Raw genomic sequence first — 19630 nt, forward strand, 5'->3', positions numbered from 1 at the left:
AATTGGCAAGTTTGGCAAAAAAAAAAAAAGTCAATGGATGTGACAAGTGGTGTAGCCAAAAATAGCCAAATTCTTGCCAAATGTGGTGCTGTAGTGTAAAACTTGCCAATTTATGGCTAAAATATATTACCAAATCAACCCTAAACTTTCATTAAACTTAAAAACACAAATAAAACATATGGGTAGTTTTGGCCGATGCTAGTGAACGTTGGGAGTTACCCTTTTTTTTAGTGAAACTCAAACGTTAGGAGCGTTTGGACTTTTTTTTTTTCCCTTTTCCAACCTCTATATATACATACACATACTTTCTAACAATATTATCTCAAATCCTTTATCTCTTTATCAAATCATTTCATTCATCACATCCAAATGCCTCATCACTGGACTAAAGAAGAGGATGTTTTGTTGACGAGGTGTTGGATTTTGAGGCGACCTGACCCTTTGACTACTTGACTATTTAATAACAACAAAAATTTATTCATAATTTAAAAACATTACAAACTTATTAAAGAAAAACATACAACATGATAGTTCCAGAACAATTCAACAACGGAAATTATTCATTGCTTTAGCCCATATGATCAGATGGTCCAAAGTCATGACGGCGGAAGCAATTTCTTGCACAGCAATTGTAATCTTATCGATCTTCCCCTGCAAATAAGTAAAGTATTGGCCCTCAAGATCAGTACAATACCTGGTTTGTATGTAAATCGATTTCTTCTCGACACCATTGTTTCTTCTCGTTAAGTTTTCGCATAACAACAAGAAGTTCTTCTTTGACCCTTTGGTGGTCGAGGATATCAGCCATGATACCCTCATGCACTTGATCAACTGTCATTTTATTTGATGAAGAAGACATTTTTAGATGGTTAAAAGTTTGTGTTTGAGATAATGTTCCAGATGAAGGACCCACTATTTAAAGAGAACTACAAGACGCTCATCTAACGTTCAAAATTCAAATATCTACACATTTAGTCCCTCCAATGGCATAATTTATATATTTACACTTTTAGTCCCTCAAACGGCCAAAAAATCAAATACATTTACACTTCCAGTCCCTGAACGGCTAGTTGTATTGTCACTCTATAAATACAAACACAGACCTCAATTTAGTTGCATTTTCATCATATATTTTCATCATTCTATAAACGCATTCTTTCTAACCAAATGGCATCCTCATCAAAAAAGAATGTCCACCGACCTTGTCTGACCGAAGATGAAATGAAGACACGAATCATGGCTGATATCAAAGAGGACACCCTTCTTCAAACTGAACTCTTTGGTGTCATGGGATACCTGAGGGAGAAAAGACGACGATGCGAGCAAAAGGTAGAGGCAATACAAGCGTCAGGCCGCAACGTTTCGAAGCACGAAGAGCACTATTCTTCATTTCTACAAGGGGAGATCAACAACTTCAAGAGTGTGGTCGACGATGTTTTTAAGGCCGGTCATACGTTGGGTGACCAGTGCACTTGGGCCGAATCGTACCATGATAATTGCGGGGAAGGCAAAAGCACGTGGGAAGTTAAATGCCCACAACATGACAAGTGGTGGCTAGACGATTACGCTTACCGTGGCTTGGGAAGTATGTCAAGCAAAAATGATGATGATGAATAATCGTACCCAGTGTATTTCGTGTTTTTATCATGTATTGTCTTTTTTAATTATGTGTTTTTTTAGTGTAAATGTGTTTTTTTAATATGAATAAAATGTGTTTTAGTGTAAAAAGTTGTATATATGTAGAAGTTGAGGGGGGAAAGTTTAAAAAAAAAACAAAAGTACACGCTCCCACATGCCAAGAATGGCCACGTGGCCTTGCCCAACGTTCATTTTCATCGGCCAAAACTAGTCGATTGCTCTTGCCAATGTTTGCCGATACAAGCCGATTCACGTGCTATAGTGTAGCCGAATTGCCGATACTTCTTGCCAATAAATAAGCCACCTACACTCTTGTCCCTTACAAGATTGAAAGTAAAGATAAAAAGTAAAGATAAATGTAGACAAAGCCAAAAAAACAATGATCCCAATATAAATATTCTAAAACAGCTACAAATATCATTGAAAGCAAGGTGCATTTCTCGTGAAGTACATTTACTGACATACCCCATATTTATTTCACATCCGAATTTTCTCGTGATGTCCTTTATTATTCACTTTACTTACTTTACTACCAATGATATAAAACCTTCATGCCACAACAATTATTTGTAACAAAAATGACTCTCGTTTTTTCTATCCTAGCTTTCATATTTGTCATTCCAACATGTCTTTCATTTACCGTTATTATGTCGGATTCAGGGGCCCCTTCTGCTCTTGTAGACGCCCCTCAAACCGGGTTCTCAATGAACAACAACGGGGCTAAAACCGACCATCATGAGCAACAAGCAGTCTACGACATCATGAAAGCTACGGGTAACGAATGGGCCACTGACATCCCAGATGTTTGTAGAGGTCGTTGGCATGGAATCGAGTGCATGCCAGATAAAAACAATGTTTTTCACGTTGTTTCGTTATCTTTTGGGGCTTTATCTGACGACACGGCTTTTCCAACTTGTGACCCGGCCCGATCCTACATTTCCCCTTCCATTACTAAACTACCACATCTCCGAACCTTGTTCTTTTATAGGTGTTTTGATGATAAGCCACAACCCATTCCATCATTTTTAGGCCAACTGGGCCCTACTTTACAAACTCTTGTTCTTAGAGAAAATGGACATGTTGGCCCAATTCCTAACGAACTTGGTAATTTAACCGGTTTAAAAGTTCTTGATTTTCATAAAAATAATCTCAATGGTTCAATTCCGGTTTCTTTTAGCCGGTTCGAAGGTTTAAAGTCGTTAGATTTGAGTAGCAACAAATTATCCGGTTCAATACCAAGTTTCACCTTTCCTCAACTCACTATACTAGACCTCAACCAAAACCACCTCACGGGCTCAATCCCGTCCACCATCGGAAGCTGCAACTCCCTAATGAAAATAGATTTAAGTCGTAACCGCCTCACGGGCCAAATACCCGTTTCCATAAACGGGCTAAAATCATTAATCTTGATGGATTTAAGCTACAATAGCCTCTCGGGCCCAATTCCAACAGCCCTAAATAACTTGGATTCCCTCCAAGCTCTCATTCTCAATGGCAATCCAATTGGGTCAACAATTTCAACCACCGTATTTGAAGGGTTAAAAAACTTAATGATCCTAATTCTCTCGGACACAAATTTAAACGGGCCAGTGCCCGAATCAATAGCCCAACTACCAAATTTACGCATACTCCATCTTGATAGAAACCGCTTAAATGGTTCCATTCCAACAAGTTTCAAGAACTTAAATGGGCTAAGTGAGTTAAGGTTAAATGATAACGAGTTAATCGGGCCAATCCCATTTGGTAAAGAAATGGTTTGGAAAATGAGAAGAAAGTTGAAGCTTCAAAACAATTTAGGACTATGTTATGATGGTCAAAGCGGGTTCGGGGGCGACTTGGGCTTGCTATCAGATTCGGGCATTGATCACTGTGACATGCCAAAACCGGGCCCGGCCCAAATGGTTCAACATGTTTCCACAGGAAATGAAGGCGATTTGGTTCGGGCTAATACATCTATTGCAAGTAGTGCAAGGAGTTATAGTGGATATTTAATTCAATTACTAATAATAGCTATGGTTGGATTATTATTATTGTAATTCACAAGTGTATAGTTTTTTTCTATAACTTTTCTAGTTTGGATGAACATTTACAATTTGCTATGATCCACTTTAAGATATATATTAATACATGTTATATGATTTTCAACATATTTTGGTCCTTTTAATTCAATAATATTGTTAAAAGCATGTTAATGTGAAAATTTTAAGGCATGATATAGGAATACTTTAGAATATACATCAAAAAATGTTACTCCGTATATGATTTATGACGTTCTTTGAATTGGTCCTTAATTCAATGTTATTATAGAAATCACGATGATGTGTAAATTTGTAAGCCATGTTATTGGAGTATATCATACGATAAATGTTACATCAAAATATATATGTTGTAATAAATAATGGACTGATGTAGTTTCAAGCTTAGAACAACTTCATACAAGTATATTTCTAGAGTCATTACAAGTCATATATATCTTCTCTATAAATAAAAGATAATTGTTATGACATCATCATTTATAAAAATAACTTATTTATCAGCTCTAAATTATTTCTTAAAGTTTAATTTTATTTTATTTAATTTCTTCATGATGTCATAAACACTTTCCTTTTTAAAAGTTATTAGAACTTTATTTTTTGTTATTTTATGATGTTTAAGTTCAATCATCTAAATAACATCATAACTAATAAAAGAAAAATGTATTTACTTTCTAATTAAATATTGCAAACCAAAAAAATTAAACATAAATAACAGAGAAAATCGTGCAATAGCCAACTTTCGTTATGATCTTATCAAAATAGCTAAGTTTTTTCCGACTATCACAAAGTAGCTAATAAAATCACAGCAAGAAACCAAAATCGTAACAAAAAACATAAAATCGCAACAAGAAAATCGCAGAAAAAAACACCTGCGAATCAAAAAAAAAAAAAAAGAAAATCGTAACTCAAGTAAAACAGTTTGAGTCGTGTTGCAAACAAATGACACCTTTAAAGAAAAAAATTAAAAAAAATTGCTAGATATATTCCACTATCCATTTCCAAAAGTCTTTCCCACTCCCCATAAATTACTTTTCCCTCTCCTGACCGGCATTTCACAAAACAACCCTCCACTGGAGTCAAGAAACCGGCGATTTTATTTTTAATTTCCGATCAACTTCAGCAAGATTCTCACTTACATCTACTATATATATATAATGCAACAATGATCTCCACGCTCTTCCTCCTCCTCCTCCTCATTTCTGCCACTTCCGCCGTCGCCGCCGCCGACATCCGCCCACCACAATCACTCTCCGCCGCCAACTCATCACAAAGATGGTCTTCACCCAACAACACCTTCATTTTCACCTTCATTTCCACCTCACCCAACACTTACTACGCCGCCATCACTTACAACAACATCCCCATCTGGAAAGCCGGCGGCGATTCCGGCGCCGCCGACTCCACCGCTACCCTCACCTTTCTCCCTGACGGCAACCTCCGTCTGGTCAACGGGTCAACCAACAATCTTGTCTGGCAGTCAAACACTGCTGACCGAGGTGTCACCACTGCCGCCCTTGAAGACTCAGGTAACTTTGTCCTCAAAAACGACACCGTTTCGGTTTGGTCTAGTTTTGAAAATCCTACTGATACTATAGTCCCTAGTCAGAATTTTAGTTTAAATAATGTTTTAAGATCTGGGTTGTATTCCTTTAGGTTAATTAGTTCTGGGAATTTAACGTTACTATGGAACGATTCGATAGTTTATTGGACTTTAGGTTTGAATTCGAGTGTTAACACGAATTTGACGTCACCAAGTTTAGGCTTACAATCTATAGGGATTTTGTCATTGTCTGATGCAAACTTACGAACATCTGTTATTGTGGCGTATAGTAGTGATTACGCCGAAGGCCCGGATATTTTTAGGTTTGCTAAGTTGGATACGGATGGAAATTTAAGGATTTATAGTTTGTCGAGCTCTGGTAATCCAAACGTGAGATGGGCCGCGGTAAGTGATCAATGTCAAGTGTTTGGGTATTGTGGGAATTTAGGTGTTTGTAGTTATAATGGGTCGAATCCAATTTGTGGGTGTCCTTCGCAAAATTTTGATTTGGTTGATCCGGGTGATGCTCGGAAAGGGTGTAGACGGAAGGTGGAGATTGAGAATTGTCCTGGGAGTGCGACGATGTTGCAGTTGGATAATGCAAGGTTTTTGACTTATCCGCCAGAATTGGCTTCTCAGGTGTTTTTTATTGGGATTTCGGCTTGTAGGTTGAATTGTCTTGTTAGTGGTTCGTGTATTGCGTCTACGTCGTTGTCGGATGGGACGGGGTTGTGTTATTTGAAAGTTCCGAGCTTTGTTAGTGGGTATCAATCCCCAGCGCTTCCTAGCACGTCATATCTTAAGGTTTGTGGACCGGTGACGCCTAATCCGTCCCTTACTACTGAGAAGGGTACACGATGGAAGCTACGTCCGTGGATTGTAGTGGTCGTGGTGGTGGGTACCCTTTTTGGTTTGGTCATGGCCGAACTAGGTTTATGGTACTGGTGCTGTAGAAATAGTCCGAAACTTGGTGTTTTATCGGCTCAATATGCACTTCTTGAGTACGCCTCTGGTGCGCCGGTACAGTTTTCATACAAAGACCTTCAACGGGCCACAAAAGGGTTCAAGGAGAAGCTTGGAGCTGGCGGGTTCGGGGCAGTTTATAGAGGGGTTCTTGCAAACCGAACAACGGTTGCAGTTAAGCAGCTCGAGGGAATTGAGCAAGGAGAGAAACAATTCCGTATGGAGGTTGCAACGATTAGTAGCACCCATCATTTAAATTTAGTGAGACTAATCGGGTTTTGCTCTGAGGGTCGTCACAGGCTTTTAGTGTACGAGTTTATGAAAAACAGTTCTCTTGACCACTTTCTATTCACCCCAGAAGAACGGTTACAATCAGGAAAGCTTTTAAATTGGCAATCCAGGTTCAATATTGGTCTTGGGACGGCTAAAGGAATCACCTACCTTCATGAAGAATGTCGAGATTGTATCGTCCATTGTGATATAAAACCTGAAAACATTCTACTGGACGAAAATTACAATGCCAAAGTTTCGGATTTTGGGCTCGCTAAATTAGTGAACCCAAAAGACCATAGGTATCGAACGTTAACCAGTGTGAGAGGGACCAGAGGGTATTTGGCTCCTGAATGGCTCGCAAACCTCCCAATAACATCTAAATCGGATGTTTACAGTTATGGGATGGTTTTGTTGGAGATTGTGTGCGGAAAACGGAACTTTGAAGTCTCTGAACAAACCAACAGGAAAAAGTTTTCTGTTTGGGCCTTTGAGGAGTACGAGAAGGGAAACATCGAAGCGATCATCGATACCAAGATTCGAAACTATGAACAAGTCGATTTGGATCAGGTTCGGCGAGTGATTGAAGTAAGTTTTTGGTGTATCCAAGAACAGCCATCCCAAAGGCCAATGATGGGAAAAGTCGTTCAAATGCTGGAAGGCGTGACGGAGATCGAGAAGCCTCCGGCTCCAAAGGCTGGCACCGCGATAGAAGGGTCAGTTGGTAGTAGTGTGAATATGACTAGCAGCGTCTCTACTTTTTCACCATCGATACTGCAACCATCAACGTCGTCTTCACTTCAAACTCTAAAAGGGTCATCATCTGCTTCAGGGATGAATGTTGAAAGGGTGTCGTCGTCACTCTTGCACTCGGATATAATGTGAAATTGGGCCTAGTCACTCTGTGTGGCATCATAATTGCAGAATCAATTGCATATTGTGGTGTTAAAATACACATGTCTGTATCTACGTATGTATTTTTATTCTTACTATTATTGGAAGTCTATATGTATAGATGTGTAAGTAGTAATCTCAGGGTTTGGTAATGTTGTATGTTGAATAGCATTCTTAACCTCTTTCAAAGCTGGTCAAGGCTGGTGGCCAAATAAGATAAATTGCTCAACCTTAATTACATCTATCAAGTTTGCCTCATCAATATATATATATTTTTATATTAATCATGAATAATCGTATTATTTAGGCCTTTTGGGTAAGAGTCTGACTGTTTTTGCTTTCGTGTTACTAATTCTAGTGGCGTGGCATTATTGTTATTATTATTATTTTCTATATCTATAGTTGGCCATGTCAACCCGTTTACTTATGCTAAGAACGTCTAATCGGTTGAAAGAGTTTAAACCACCTATTTTATTCATTGTGATCTGTATGCTTATTTGTCAATCTACATGAACTCATGTAGCTCTTGCTGAAGTTTTGGACAATTCACTGGATGAGGTACATCTCTATGTTATATATTTGTGATGTGCTACTTTTTGGTCTTGCAAGTTTCTTAATACCATTTTCCTTTTTTGTATTTAGGTTTCTGATGGAGCTAATTTTGTCAAAGTGTATATGCCAACAAACAAAAAGAAAATGACAGCAGAATGTTGTTGATTGAAGGTATCAGGTATGTGTACCTCAGTAATTTAGCGTAGGATCCTCCCTACCTACTATGTTATGGTACGTAATCATGTTTTGTTCCAAAATTTGTGAAGGTGATAAATGTTGATATATTTTGGTTTAGTTATATACTTTGTTTAGCGAATGACCGAGTTTGTTGGATGAGTTAAAAGTGTCATTTCGTTTATTAACTCATCCGGTTGCATTTAATTCATTAGAAAGTTAGTTAATTAGAAGTACTTTTTTGTTTTCTCATTGTTAAGCACAAAATGGTTCGGCTGTCCCGTTGATGCAGGGCAACCATCTTAGAATTGTAGACGAACAAAAGGCTTTTTTTTAATGTATTAACTGGCAGAATATGTGATGACAAGTATAATGAGTTAGGTGTTACTGTTCACAGGTCGAACGAATTGGGCAAGAGCCAAGAGGTCGAAAACAGGTCATCTTGAACCCATACAGATTCTCTGTCTTTATTTCTTTGAAATATATAAACATATGATATACAACAGGCCCCACTCTTCGTTGTTGGCTTTATTTTTTGATGTTTTCGGAACTTTAGTAATAGTTAACTTCATTCACGTAAATGGAGATGGATTGCCAAAAAGAATTCTTTTATCATTAAGTTAAATTTCAGGTAAATACCGCTCTTTAAATGGTTCAAGTCTCCAGGTTAGGCGGGTTTGGTAATATGTCAAAAAGATTTAAGTTGTAATAGGTCGTTTTAGTAGAGTGTTAAAATATGACTGGTCAGGTTAGATTGATTTGAACATTTTTCTTTAACTTTCAAAATAAAAATTGATCTTCTCTTAGATATAATCATTATTATCCATCCGACCCATTTGAGATACAACAAAATCCGAATTAACCCATTCTAAACAGAGGGTTTGAAATTGCTAACTCAAGTCCTTTGTCGTTCCAAGTCATCTGGGAACTTTGTTGTTTTCACTAACAAAATATCACCAAAGGGTCTTCCAGTTACACCAGACGAGATCCTACTGCCTTTGCTGGAAATGGTGTACATAATTGTTTGAAGTTCTTTTGGAAACGGTTGGATCGATTCATTTCTGTCAATTTTTTCAACAGCATATTTCAATATGATTTGGACACGTGAAACTTTTACTCTTTAGCTCTTTGATTTTATATATTCAAGATACCTAGCTTGAGAACCACACATAAGGTATTCGACTAATTTCTTAAAAAGTGTTAAAATGGAAATGGATCGCCAGAAAGAATCCTTTTATCATTAAGTTATAATTTAAGTAAATCTCTCCATCTATATGGTTTAAGTCATTCAGGTTAGGTAGGTTTGGTAATATGTAAAAAAGTTTAAGTTGCAAGAGGTCTTTCTAGTAGAGAGTTAATATATGACCAGTCGGGTTGGATTGATTTTCAATTTTAAAAGTAAATGGGTCAAAGACAAACGGGTCGATAATCTCCCCGAGTGTATTTTAATGTAAAAAACCTATTAGATCCTTTTCCATAATTAAATCAAGTATTATTGAAAATGACTTTGTAATCAGAGTATTAGACTGGCAAGAAGTATTTCATGTTTACCCGTACAAAACTTTTCAGTTTAACCTGCTATCTGGCTAGACTGACCCACCCATTTTGCCACCTATAACATTATTTAATTTCTACAGATCAACATGAGAGGACTTGATGGGATACAGGGCCCGGTATATCTTGGCACAAAATGTGTTTTAAACCGACAAGCATTATACGGTTATATATATTAATTGTATTTGAAGATTGATTTTCAATTATCATTTTACTTAATTAAAAGCGGTTGATTCATGAAAACATGTCTGGTCCAGTAATTTGTTGCACAGGCCCAAAGATATACCCTTCCTCATCCACTGGTATATATAATTGTATAAATGGACTGTGTTTATTTACAGTGTTTATGAGGACCTGTGTTAATAATCTGTCATTTGATGTGGCTTCTTACATTCTGCATTAAAGAAGGGGTTAGATGTAAGGATTTGAAACGGTATTGAGTTGGTAGTGAAGAGCCGAAGAACCACAGGATTCATTGTGAATTTCACTGTGTCTTCCATATCTCAATACAGGATTGCTTTTTCTTTTTTCTCTCCCTACCACACCATTTTGCTACAGGTTTTCTTTTTTACTTTTTTGTATATTTTTTGGATTTTACCAACTAAAATACAACAACATTATCTTATATTGTTAATTTTATAATCAATTATATGTATATTGGATTACCCTAAGTGAATTCACATCATTTGCCCAATTATGATCAGAAATTAATTTCCCTAATGTAATTTCCATAATATATATCAAACACTAAAGCAAGGGAGTCATGCATATTGGAGACCAAGATTATCTGGATGGAAGGGAAAATGTCTATGAGTTGCAGTTGCATGTATAATGATCATTTATCAGGGGTATTTTTTTTTTATTCAATTCAGTTTTCTTATTTTGATTTTGAAATAATATGTTTTTTGTTTGAAACAATTTCAATAGAAAGAGATGGGTGAGTAGGTGACCTTGATCACTAAAGTGACAATTTAGGTTCTCTATGATTCAATTTTAATACATGTGAAGCGCTTCTTATCCATCTTTTAGATATGGGTGTTTAACTTCCATTTGTAGGTAAAGGTAAAGGCTATACTTATCTTCCATTTCTGTTCTGATTTGCAGGTAAATTCCATTAGTATGGGTTTAGATACGGGTGATTTGCTGGTAAAGGTTATACTTAACTTTTCACTTGATTTGCAGTTAAATTCCATTTTTAAACACCTTCCTTCATTATTTATCCTCTTTTTTCTTTTTTTTTTTTGTGTGTGTGTGTGCAGAAAACACGATACGAACGATTGGAAGGAAATTACCTTCACAGAAGAATACCACCAATACTGATTTTCTTTCCAGTGTTGTTAAAAGCGTGTGCCCAGCCCGCCTAGGCGCAATGTGATGGCGAGGCAACCCTTTGCCGTCTTTGCTCCATTTGGGGTCTTTTCGCATTAAGATCGCCTTCGCTTTTGACAACTTTGTCGATTTCATATCTAAATGTAGCATCTCTATTTCTCTTCTTACCATGTAAATTACTAACTTCTTAGTTTATAGGCCCCGAGAATCTTATTCTATCATAGTCGTTTTCGCTCTTCTTGATAACAGCTGTTGTATTAACCATTAACCTAAAAACTGGCAAACTAAGTATGTAGCCTTAAGTTTACCATGGGTTTTCTCTATGCTTTGTTTACATTTTTTTTGTTGGATTGTAGGATATACATGTGTATTCAGTTCATTTTCTACTTGCAAACAAGTGTGGTGACTGTAAAATTATGAATGCCAAATCTGAAGTCGTAACGGGTAGTTTTTAAACAGACATTACTTTAAGTTCTCCAACTAGGAATTTTTAAACACACATTCCCACCTATTTTATATTGTTGCATTATCTTAATTTGAATATTTGAATTGTAAATGCCAACGTCTTTGACAGAGTAAATCTAGGTTTATCAGCGATATTATCTAAATTACTTGAAGTTCTTGAACTAGGATCTACTAAGTTTCAGGCTCTTTTATTAGAAAGACAAATACACACATCCACACCTATTTCCTATCTGTTGCATTATCTAAATCTGAATATTTGAATTGCTGAGAATTCCAGTTATATTATGTTAGGATGAATGCCAATGTCTTTGACAGGGTATAAAGTGTGGTCTTATAATTAGGCTGACCGTGGTAAGTTATTTTTTCATTGTATGTTGGTACAATGGTAATTAATGTGTTCTTTTTATTTGTAATTTTTAGTGTATATTTTGGGGTAATTAAAAGATTATATTATCTTTTGAAGTTGTTTGATTTTGAGCCATATATATAGCTTAGTCAATCTGATATGTTTGACTAACAACTTCAAGCAAGAATCTTGAATGTGGTTGATGAAATTGAGTTGCCTGATGTAATTCTTTCTAATGTGAAGTTCATAGAAGTGAAACGTTTTATTGAGAACTATTTTGAGGATTAAGGGTAGAGGAAAGTGTGTCATTTGTGTGGACGCTACTTAGAAAGTTTTAGACTTCTGTGCTGTGGAAATCGTGGTCATGTGGGAAAATCTGGACATTGTCCACATGTTCTTAAGCATAGCACATCCTTCGAGATTATCATAAAACGTTTAACAAGTTACAAGACAACGATTAGAGTAATATCCAGGATTCAGAAATCAATGAAACTTCAGATAATCACTTCCATGTGAGTTTAGCTGACGATTAAAACGATTGGATGCACGCTTGAGTTCGTCACAATTAAATATCAAGAGGGGTCAAAATTTTGTAACGGTTTAGCTGGAATTTGTGGCATTCAATCCACATAAATTCCTTGTATTATTATATTCTTATTTTTATGACGGATATTTTGTTTACAATCTTTATTATCTATGCAACTTCGTTAAAGTATGTAATGATTAACATGTAATCTTTGGCAGTAACTACATATTCAAGCTTTTGCTTATCGAGTTATCGGAGATTCTTGAGTAGGAGAATCATGTTTACATTTAAGGTTTGTTGTAAGTGCCTATTTGTAGCAGAGGCCTCCCCTACTAAGTTAAAGCCACTTGCAAGCTGCTCTGGATAGCTAGAAATGACAAGGTTTTCTCCAACAAAAATGTCAACTCGAGATGGATCATGGAAGAAATAAAACACACGAGCTTCCTATAGATCAAAATACACAAATATAAGTTGGAACTCTTGGTGCACTTTTGATTTGGAAGCTATGTAATCTCTGAAACTTTTCTTTCATGTATTTCTTCTAGCTTCTCGCTAATTTCTTTAATAAAATTTATATGTTGCCGTTCAAAAAAGAATAAATTTCCTTATGCTATCCTTCAAATGTACGTATGTATAAAATAGAGTGATGTCACATAAAGTACTTTTAGAAAAGGGCAGAAGGGCCAAATAAAAAGTGATGCCAGTGAGAAAGTCAACTATTTTCAATGGGGGAGTGGCATATCCACGTCACTTTTTAACCATTTATAACAATCGTACATATTTTACAGTTTGTATAGTGTTCAATGTATACATCTATCTAAGCTATAATAAGGTCCTGTATGCAATGAGTAATTAGGTCGCATGCAATTGAAATGACAAAGGCTTCGAAGATTTTATGTTGACATGCAAGTATTTGCATTCAACAGCACCATTGCGTGGGACCCAATTAGAAAGAAAAACCCACCTTTAGCCATGATTCTTCAATTAGCCACCATTATGATATGAAAATTTGTAAGTCATGTTATTGGATTAAATTACAATATATGTTACATCAAAATATATAGGTTGTAATAAATAATGGATTGATGTAGTTTTAGTGCTTAGAACAGCTTCATAAGTTATTAGTATTATGTTTCTAGAGTCATGACAAGTCTAGAATGTTTGACTAACTTATAAAATTGTTTATTCTTGTTTCATTTTCCAATGGTTGAATGCTTACAAATTTGCAAAGAATTAAGAGATCCAAAGAATAAGTTATAATAATTAATGAATCGTCGTTTTTAATTTGGAGAAATCAGAATTTGTAAGCTTATGGATTTCCTCTCGTTTGGTTGCATAAGGTGAGCTCCCTTTAAATTGTTATCATAGGTTTACCTCTATCGTTTTCTTTCCAGCTAACATGCACTCATAAGACACATGTTATACCACAATAAATAAGTTAGATTACGAAATATTCTAAAATAATTAGAACGTTGGACTTCATTAATGTTTACTAAATGTTTATATTCGTAATGATCTAATTTTATGGGTTTCATCATGTTTTTTTATAGATACATGTTGGGAAAATGTAAAATCCTATGTATATATAGATTTGATTTGATTGCATTCGTGTGCATTTGATCTTTTGTAGTTTTGTTATTGCTTGCTTTTGTTTGCGAATTTGTGTTAGTTAATATTTTGACTTTCTAATCAATGAGATGAACGAAGTGTCTAAAATTACATGATGGATTATTGGGCTAAGGAAGTTAGTGAATTCATATGCTCTTGGAAAACAATCAAAATGGATGTTTAGCTCGACGTGTCATAGTTTTTAAAGCTCTATAATTTAGTGGTTAGATATTCAAACCTTCTTGTAGCCATATTATTAATGTTTATACACCATTTCAAACTATATATATGTACCTAAAATCAGCTAACAGATAATACTTTCCACATGTTTCATTGGTTGTGTTTATTTGGCTTAAAGGGGAAAAAATCTTAACTTGGTCGGTCACTAAGGCCTTGTTTGTTTAAGACTTAATTAAATCGATTGACCGAGATAAACTTAGTACAGACGAGGGTCTCTCAATTGAGTGACTTAATACAGAAAGAACTTTAAAAAATGGGTTTCTGTACATTGTGTTTTAAGATCCAACAAATAAGTTCTTGAATTTTATCCATCTGCTTTAAAAAGAAAAAAACTAAGGGAAGTATTTACTGATTGTATTTCAATCCTTGTATGCTATATATGTCAGGAAAGGAGATGGGAAGAAGAAATCAACATGGAGAATATTTTCATTCAAGGAACTACATAGTGCTACAAACAATTTTAATTATGATAACAAACTTGGCGAAGGTGAATCTGGAACATTCTATTGGGGCCAACTTTGGAATGGATCTCAAGTAACATACTAACTCTCCCTCCATTCGTTATTTTTATCAAACATACCCATAACATCTTGGTTGTTCGACGACCTGATACCCCCTAGGCCTAATGGTTACAACATTAACGCCTTTCAAGTACAAATTAATGTACTTCGGTTTCAAAGATAATAACGGACAACCGTATAATCTTAGATAAAACATAACCCAAATTGTCCCTTTAAAAGGTAAAAAGTAGTCCTCTTATAATGGCCATTCACCTTTGTGTATAGATTGCAGTGAAGAGGTTTAATAAAGTGGATAAAGAAAGAGAATTTGCGGTTGAGATGGAGATACTTGCAAGAGTTCAACACAAGAACGTGGTTAGATTTCACGGGTATTGTGCAGAAGGACAAGAGCGTTTAATCGTATACAACTACATGCCTGGTAGAGATTTGATGTCTCATCTTCATGGGCAAAAATCTACTCGATCCCTTGAATGGAGCCAGCGCATAACTATTGCCATTGGATCCGCAGAGGGAATTGCGTAAGCTCTACCATTTACAGTTTCATGTTTTATCTTTACCTAGTCAAACGAGTACAAATTAAACCTTTCAAATAAAAAAGGAAATAGAGAATACCTAACATGTTGAAAGGTACTTCAAATGTGCCAAAAGAACGATTCATGAATATCAAACTAGTATAAGCAACTGAATACAGATTTTTTGTGTTACATTTCCATTTACTTAAACAAATCTGGTCAAATCAAATTCTCTATTCAACATGACAACTGAGCTTTATATTAAACCAAAATTAACTACAAGTGAAACAGGTGGAACGCTTTAAAATGTCTAAAAAGAGCCCACTAAATAGAACATAAAGGGTTTGGGTCAACCTAACCAAGAGCCAATCCAAAACGGCATAAACCTGTCCATTTGGTGAGCTTTAGCACATGTAATTATATCATGGAACTAGCTCTTTACACTATTGTTTCATACAGGTATCTTCATCATCATGCCACCCCGCGCATAATCCACCGAGACATCAAACCAAGTAGCATCTTGCTAGACTCGGATCTTAACCCATCACTAGCTGGTTTTGGCAATGCAAAACTAATCCCAGATGGTGCAACGCACGTGACCACTGGAGTAAAAGGCACACTGGGGTACCTTGCCCCAGAATATGCGATGTTAGGGAAAGCCTCAACTTGTTGCGACATTTACAGCTTTGGAATCCTCTTGCTTGAGCTTGCTAGTGGCAAAGAACCTGTCGAAGATATGAGCACAACCACCAAACATTCCATAACAGACTGGATTTTACCATTAGCCCGTCTAAGGAAGTTCAGTGAAATTGCAGACCCAAAGCTAAAAGGGAACTATATTAAAGAAGAGCTGAAAAGGGTAATCATTCTTGCACTAATGTGCACTCACTGTCAACCAGAGAAGAGACCTACCATTCTCGATGTGGTCCAGTTGTTGAAAGGAGAGTCAGAAGAGAAGCTGCTTGTTTTAGAAAATGATAAGCTGTTCGACGCACCTGAAGCTATGGTAAACAGTAATCAGAATCTTGCTTCTACCTTAATATAAGACACTACAAGATCTGCTCTATCTTTTGATTATGTGATAGAATTATTGTAATTCACCAAACAGTAATAAAATGGGACACCCACAATCAGTGTTCACGTTAGTTTCTACTGCTTGTTTATAATGATAATATTTTTCCCATTGTACTTCAGCCTTCCCCTATTATAGAAAGATTAGAGAAACTGGACAGTATGTATTTGGCCAGTCAATCTGGCCAACCAGCAAATTTCATTTACACCTGTTACACAAAATGCCCAACCCACCCATCGTGCCACCTCTACAAGAGACAGTTCAATGTACCACAAGCAGAGCGTCGGATAATGTACCTGTTGGTTATGGATAGATGGACATGTTATTGGTGGAGTAGTCCATGAACTTGGACCTGATATAACGTTCAATATCATGAGAATCATAATCCCCCCCAGCAAAACAGCACATCTATCCAGTACTCATTGCTTGCTTTCTGATCAAATAGATCTTTTGACTCTGCCACCAGACTAGGTATTCACATGGGCCATCTATGCACAGCAAATAGTAGAAAGTCAGCAAAGGAAATGTTTATTTTGTAACTTTTCCTTGGATGGATTGTTTCCTTCTGCACAGTTTCAATTTCTAAAGCATCCGACTCCTGATCAAGCACCTGACAGAGATCCATCACCAAATTCTCGTGGACCTTGTGCCACAAGTGAGAATCAATAAGAGTAGGCTGGGGTTTCAAGTATCAAAAGGGAAAAGGGTGTGTGAGGATCAAGCATTTGTCATTGATAAAACCCCTGGCATATGCTTCAGAAAATAATAAGCAAGTCGATTACCAGTAGTCATTACATGAACAAGCTCCGTCTTTAAAGTGGTGGAAACGAGTAGGATCTCTGATAATAAACCAACGGTCCACAACCTTACTAACCAACTTTACAAACACATGACAATCTCCACATACCCGTAAGTTCTTTATCACAAGAATTTCTTGCCCGATATCAGTTGTCAACAATGCAAAAGCAATAGCCAATCTCTCACTATGAACCAAACCACCATCATCACTACTGCTAGCATTTACAAAATCATCAAGTCTTTCAAGCATTGCATATATCTCATCTGTTTGTGGATGATTATGATCACCAGCTACAAATAGATTAGTCTTTCCTTTATGTTCGACATAACTATACCCAGGGTCTTTTTTGAGCCCTTTTTCTCTCATCATCATTCGTATGCGTAAGATGCCTTCAGTGTTGTTGACTTCCGTGTATAAGTTCGATAACAAAACATAGTAACCGATATTGGTGGGTTCATGCTCAATCACACGTTCAAATGCAAACTCAGCTAGATCAACATTCTTGTGAATCTTGCAAGCACCCAAAAGAGCTCCCCACACTGCACCATCAGGTTCCATTGGCATTGTACTTATGATCTTTTGTGCATCATCAATTCGACCTGCCCGGCCCAAAAGATCCACTACACAAGAGTAATGTTCAGGACCTGGTTTCAACCCATATTTTATTTTCATCGAATTAAAATAATGTAACCCTATATCAGTCAATCCAGCATGACTACACGCAGACAAGACACAGACAAAAACCGGCCCGTCAGGCCTTATATTGCATCTTATCATTTCACTAAAAAACCGTACTGCTGTTTCTCCTTGCCCATGCATCCCATATCCACCTATAATTGCAGTCCACGATACCAAGTTCTTTTCTTGCATGTTATCAAAAATCTCTCGTGCTTTTACTAGATTACCACATCTAGCATACATGTTAATCAAAGCATTATTCAAGAAAAGATTATGCTTAAACCTACTATTTTGTATCTTCTTTTCTATCTCTGCACCAATTCCCTTCTTGCCAAGGTGAGCACACAACGACAACACACCAACAAGCGTTATAGGATCAGGATCAATACCCGACAATTCGAATCTCTGATAAAGTTCCAACGCCTCGGTTGCATATCCATTTTGTGCATACCCTGATATCATAGCATTCCAAGTTCCCAACTTTTTAACATTCATCCCATCAAAAAACTTCCTAGCAAGTTCTTTCGATCCACACTTAACGTAAATCGTAATCAAACAATTCCCAACACAAAACTCCATATCCAACCCACATTTCATCACAAAACAATGCAAAGCCGTCGCAAACTTCAATTGTCCGTTATCCGAACAACCAGGTAGCAAACCAAGCATAGTAACCGCATCAACAGAAACACCCAAAACCCTCATTCGACAAAACAACTCATACCCTTTTAAAAACTGATCATTCCTAATATACCCAGCAACAAGTGCATTGTAACAAACAGTCAGTTTTTGTGACTGAGGACTTTCATCAAACACTTTATGTGCATCTTCAATAAACCAACATTTTGCATAAAGTGATATCAAACCAGTTTGAACAAATGGTTCTGAATGACACCCAGTTTTGATGACATGACAATGAAGCTGTTGACCTGAAATTGGGAGTGATAGATTGGCGCAAGACTTGAGGGTGATCGGAAAGGTTATGACATTCGGAGAGACGTTGGAACGGAGCATTCGGCGGTATAAATCGAGACATTGGTGATAGTTTTCTTGTTTGGTTAGTTCCCGGAGCTGGGCGTTCCATGATGTGTTGGTGATGGTGATTGTGTGATGAAGATGGCGGGAAAAGAGTTTGTTTGTGAAGTGGAAATTAAAGGGTGGTTTGGTCATTGTATGAAACTATGGGGTTGGTTTCCGTGAAAGATAAAGTTATTCAATTGGCCTATTGGGTATGTTTCTTGTGGTTAAAGCTTCTAGCTAGTAGCTCTAGGTTTTGTTAGTATTATATTAGGGCCTAATTGTCTAGAAAGTACTTCAACTTTGACACTTTTGTTTTTGCGAAACTTCAACAAAAAAAAGTTTTATTGTGACGAAAGAAACCGGCTAAAACATCTTTTGTGGGGTTCCGTATAAGTAGTCAGTTAAAAATATTTTTGAAACTTATTTCTTTTATTTTTTAACTCATTTATTTTTGATTTATCATTTCCAAATTAGAAACTTGACTAGAAGAGGAAACTTAGAGAATTGAGATGTATACTTCTTCCGACGCCGGATAAACATTTTTCCCGAAATCAACCCATATCTGAACATCACTTCCATCCACATCCAAATCAAAAATCGGAATTTAAATCCATCAAAATTGAAAAAGAAATCATCGATTTGAAACTAAACAAAATGAAGGATTTTATTTATATCAGCCCATGCTTCCATATATCCAAGAACCATCACCACTTCGATCTATACCGTTCCATAGCCGTTAACATTTTGACCACCGTCGCTATAAATTGTCAACCATCATGTCACACAACCAAACACCCCGTTCTTCAATCCGCACTACTCTCACTTTAAACTAAAATCGAAACCCAAAAGAAATCATAGCCCTCGTCACTAAAATTAAAACCCAAAAAATAAGC

The 19630-nt window shown here is 36.5% G+C and overlaps 4 protein-coding genes and 1 long non-coding RNA gene across 7 annotated transcripts; 4 read left to right on the forward strand and 1 right to left on the reverse strand.

Moving 5' to 3' along the window:
- The first annotated feature begins 2216 nt into the window (after positions 1-2216).
- LOC122607215 (protein TOO MANY MOUTHS) lies at positions 2217-3785 on the forward strand. The gene has a single exon (XM_043780146.1). It carries the CDS (start codon positions 2217-2219, stop codon positions 3672-3674), a length of 1458 nt encoding a protein of 485 aa, XP_043636081.1. The 3' UTR covers positions 3675-3785.
- Positions 3786-4684: 899 nt separating this feature from the next.
- LOC122608119 (G-type lectin S-receptor-like serine/threonine-protein kinase At1g34300) lies at positions 4685-7599 on the forward strand. The gene has a single exon (XM_043781211.1). It carries the CDS (start codon positions 4837-4839, stop codon positions 7330-7332), a length of 2496 nt encoding a protein of 831 aa, XP_043637146.1. The 5' UTR covers positions 4685-4836; the 3' UTR covers positions 7333-7599.
- An 885-nt stretch (positions 7600-8484) lies between these two features.
- Positions 8485-11258, forward strand: LOC122608499. 3 transcript variants are annotated; one of them, XR_006325235.1, is made up of 5 exons: positions 8485-8503; positions 9705-10179; positions 10375-10469; positions 10726-10767; positions 10881-11258. It is a non-coding gene; the product is annotated as an uncharacterized LOC122608499 (long non-coding RNA). The 3 variants fall into 3 exon arrangements; XR_006325234.1 differs by lacking the exon at positions 8485-8503 and having other exon boundaries at positions 9504-10179; XR_006325233.1 differs by lacking the exons at positions 8485-8503; positions 9705-10179 and having other exon boundaries at positions 10218-10469.
- A 2340-nt stretch (positions 11259-13598) lies between these two features.
- On the forward strand, positions 13599-16909 carry LOC122607216 (PTI1-like tyrosine-protein kinase At3g15890). The gene is made up of 5 exons (XM_043780147.1): positions 13599-13627; positions 14522-14669; positions 14921-15174; positions 15628-16174; positions 16814-16909. The coding sequence occupies exons 1-5, from the start codon at positions 13599-13601 to the stop codon at positions 16907-16909; spliced, it is 1074 nt and encodes a 357-aa protein (XP_043636082.1).
- LOC122607217 (putative pentatricopeptide repeat-containing protein At3g11460, mitochondrial) lies at positions 15339-18887 on the reverse strand. The gene is made up of 2 exons (XM_043780148.1): positions 16537-18887; positions 15339-16169 (listed from the first exon to the last, which is right to left on the reverse strand). Exon 1 carries the CDS (start codon positions 18885-18887, stop codon positions 17019-17021), a length of 1869 nt encoding a protein of 622 aa, XP_043636083.1. The 3' UTR covers positions 15339-16169; positions 16537-17018.
- Between the last annotated feature and the right edge of the window lie 743 nt (positions 18888-19630).

The sequence above is a fragment of the Erigeron canadensis genome, chromosome 7, assembly GCF_010389155.1.
Source record: "Erigeron canadensis isolate Cc75 chromosome 7, C_canadensis_v1, whole genome shotgun sequence".
Classification (NCBI taxonomy): domain Eukaryota; kingdom Viridiplantae; phylum Streptophyta; class Magnoliopsida; order Asterales; family Asteraceae; genus Erigeron; species Erigeron canadensis.

What these genes read in the sequence shown, in the direction of transcription:
- LOC122607217 (XM_043780148.1), bottom strand. Translation starts at nt 18,887, where the DNA reads ATGACCAAACCACCCTTTAATTTCCACTTCACAAACAAACTCTTTTCC.
- LOC122608119 (XM_043781211.1), top strand. Translation starts at nt 4,837, where the DNA reads ATGATCTCCACGCTCTTCCTCCTCCTCCTCCTCATTTCTGCCACTTCC.
- LOC122607216 (XM_043780147.1), top strand. Translation starts at nt 13,599, where the DNA reads ATGGATTTCCTCTCGTTTGGTTGCATAAG. An exon ending in GGATCCGCAGAGGGAATTGC is followed by an intron (nt 15,175 to 15,627) that starts GTAAGCTCTACC and finishes TGTTTCATACAG; the next exon opens with GTATCTTCATCATCATGCCA. An exon ending in TCGACGCACCTGAAGCTATG is followed by an intron (nt 16,175 to 16,813) that starts GTAAACAGTAAT and finishes CCTTCTGCACAG; the next exon opens with TTTCAATTTCTAAAGCATCC.
- LOC122607215 (XM_043780146.1), top strand. Translation starts at nt 2,217, where the DNA reads ATGACTCTCGTTTTTTCTATCCTAGCTTTCATATTTGTCATTCCAACA.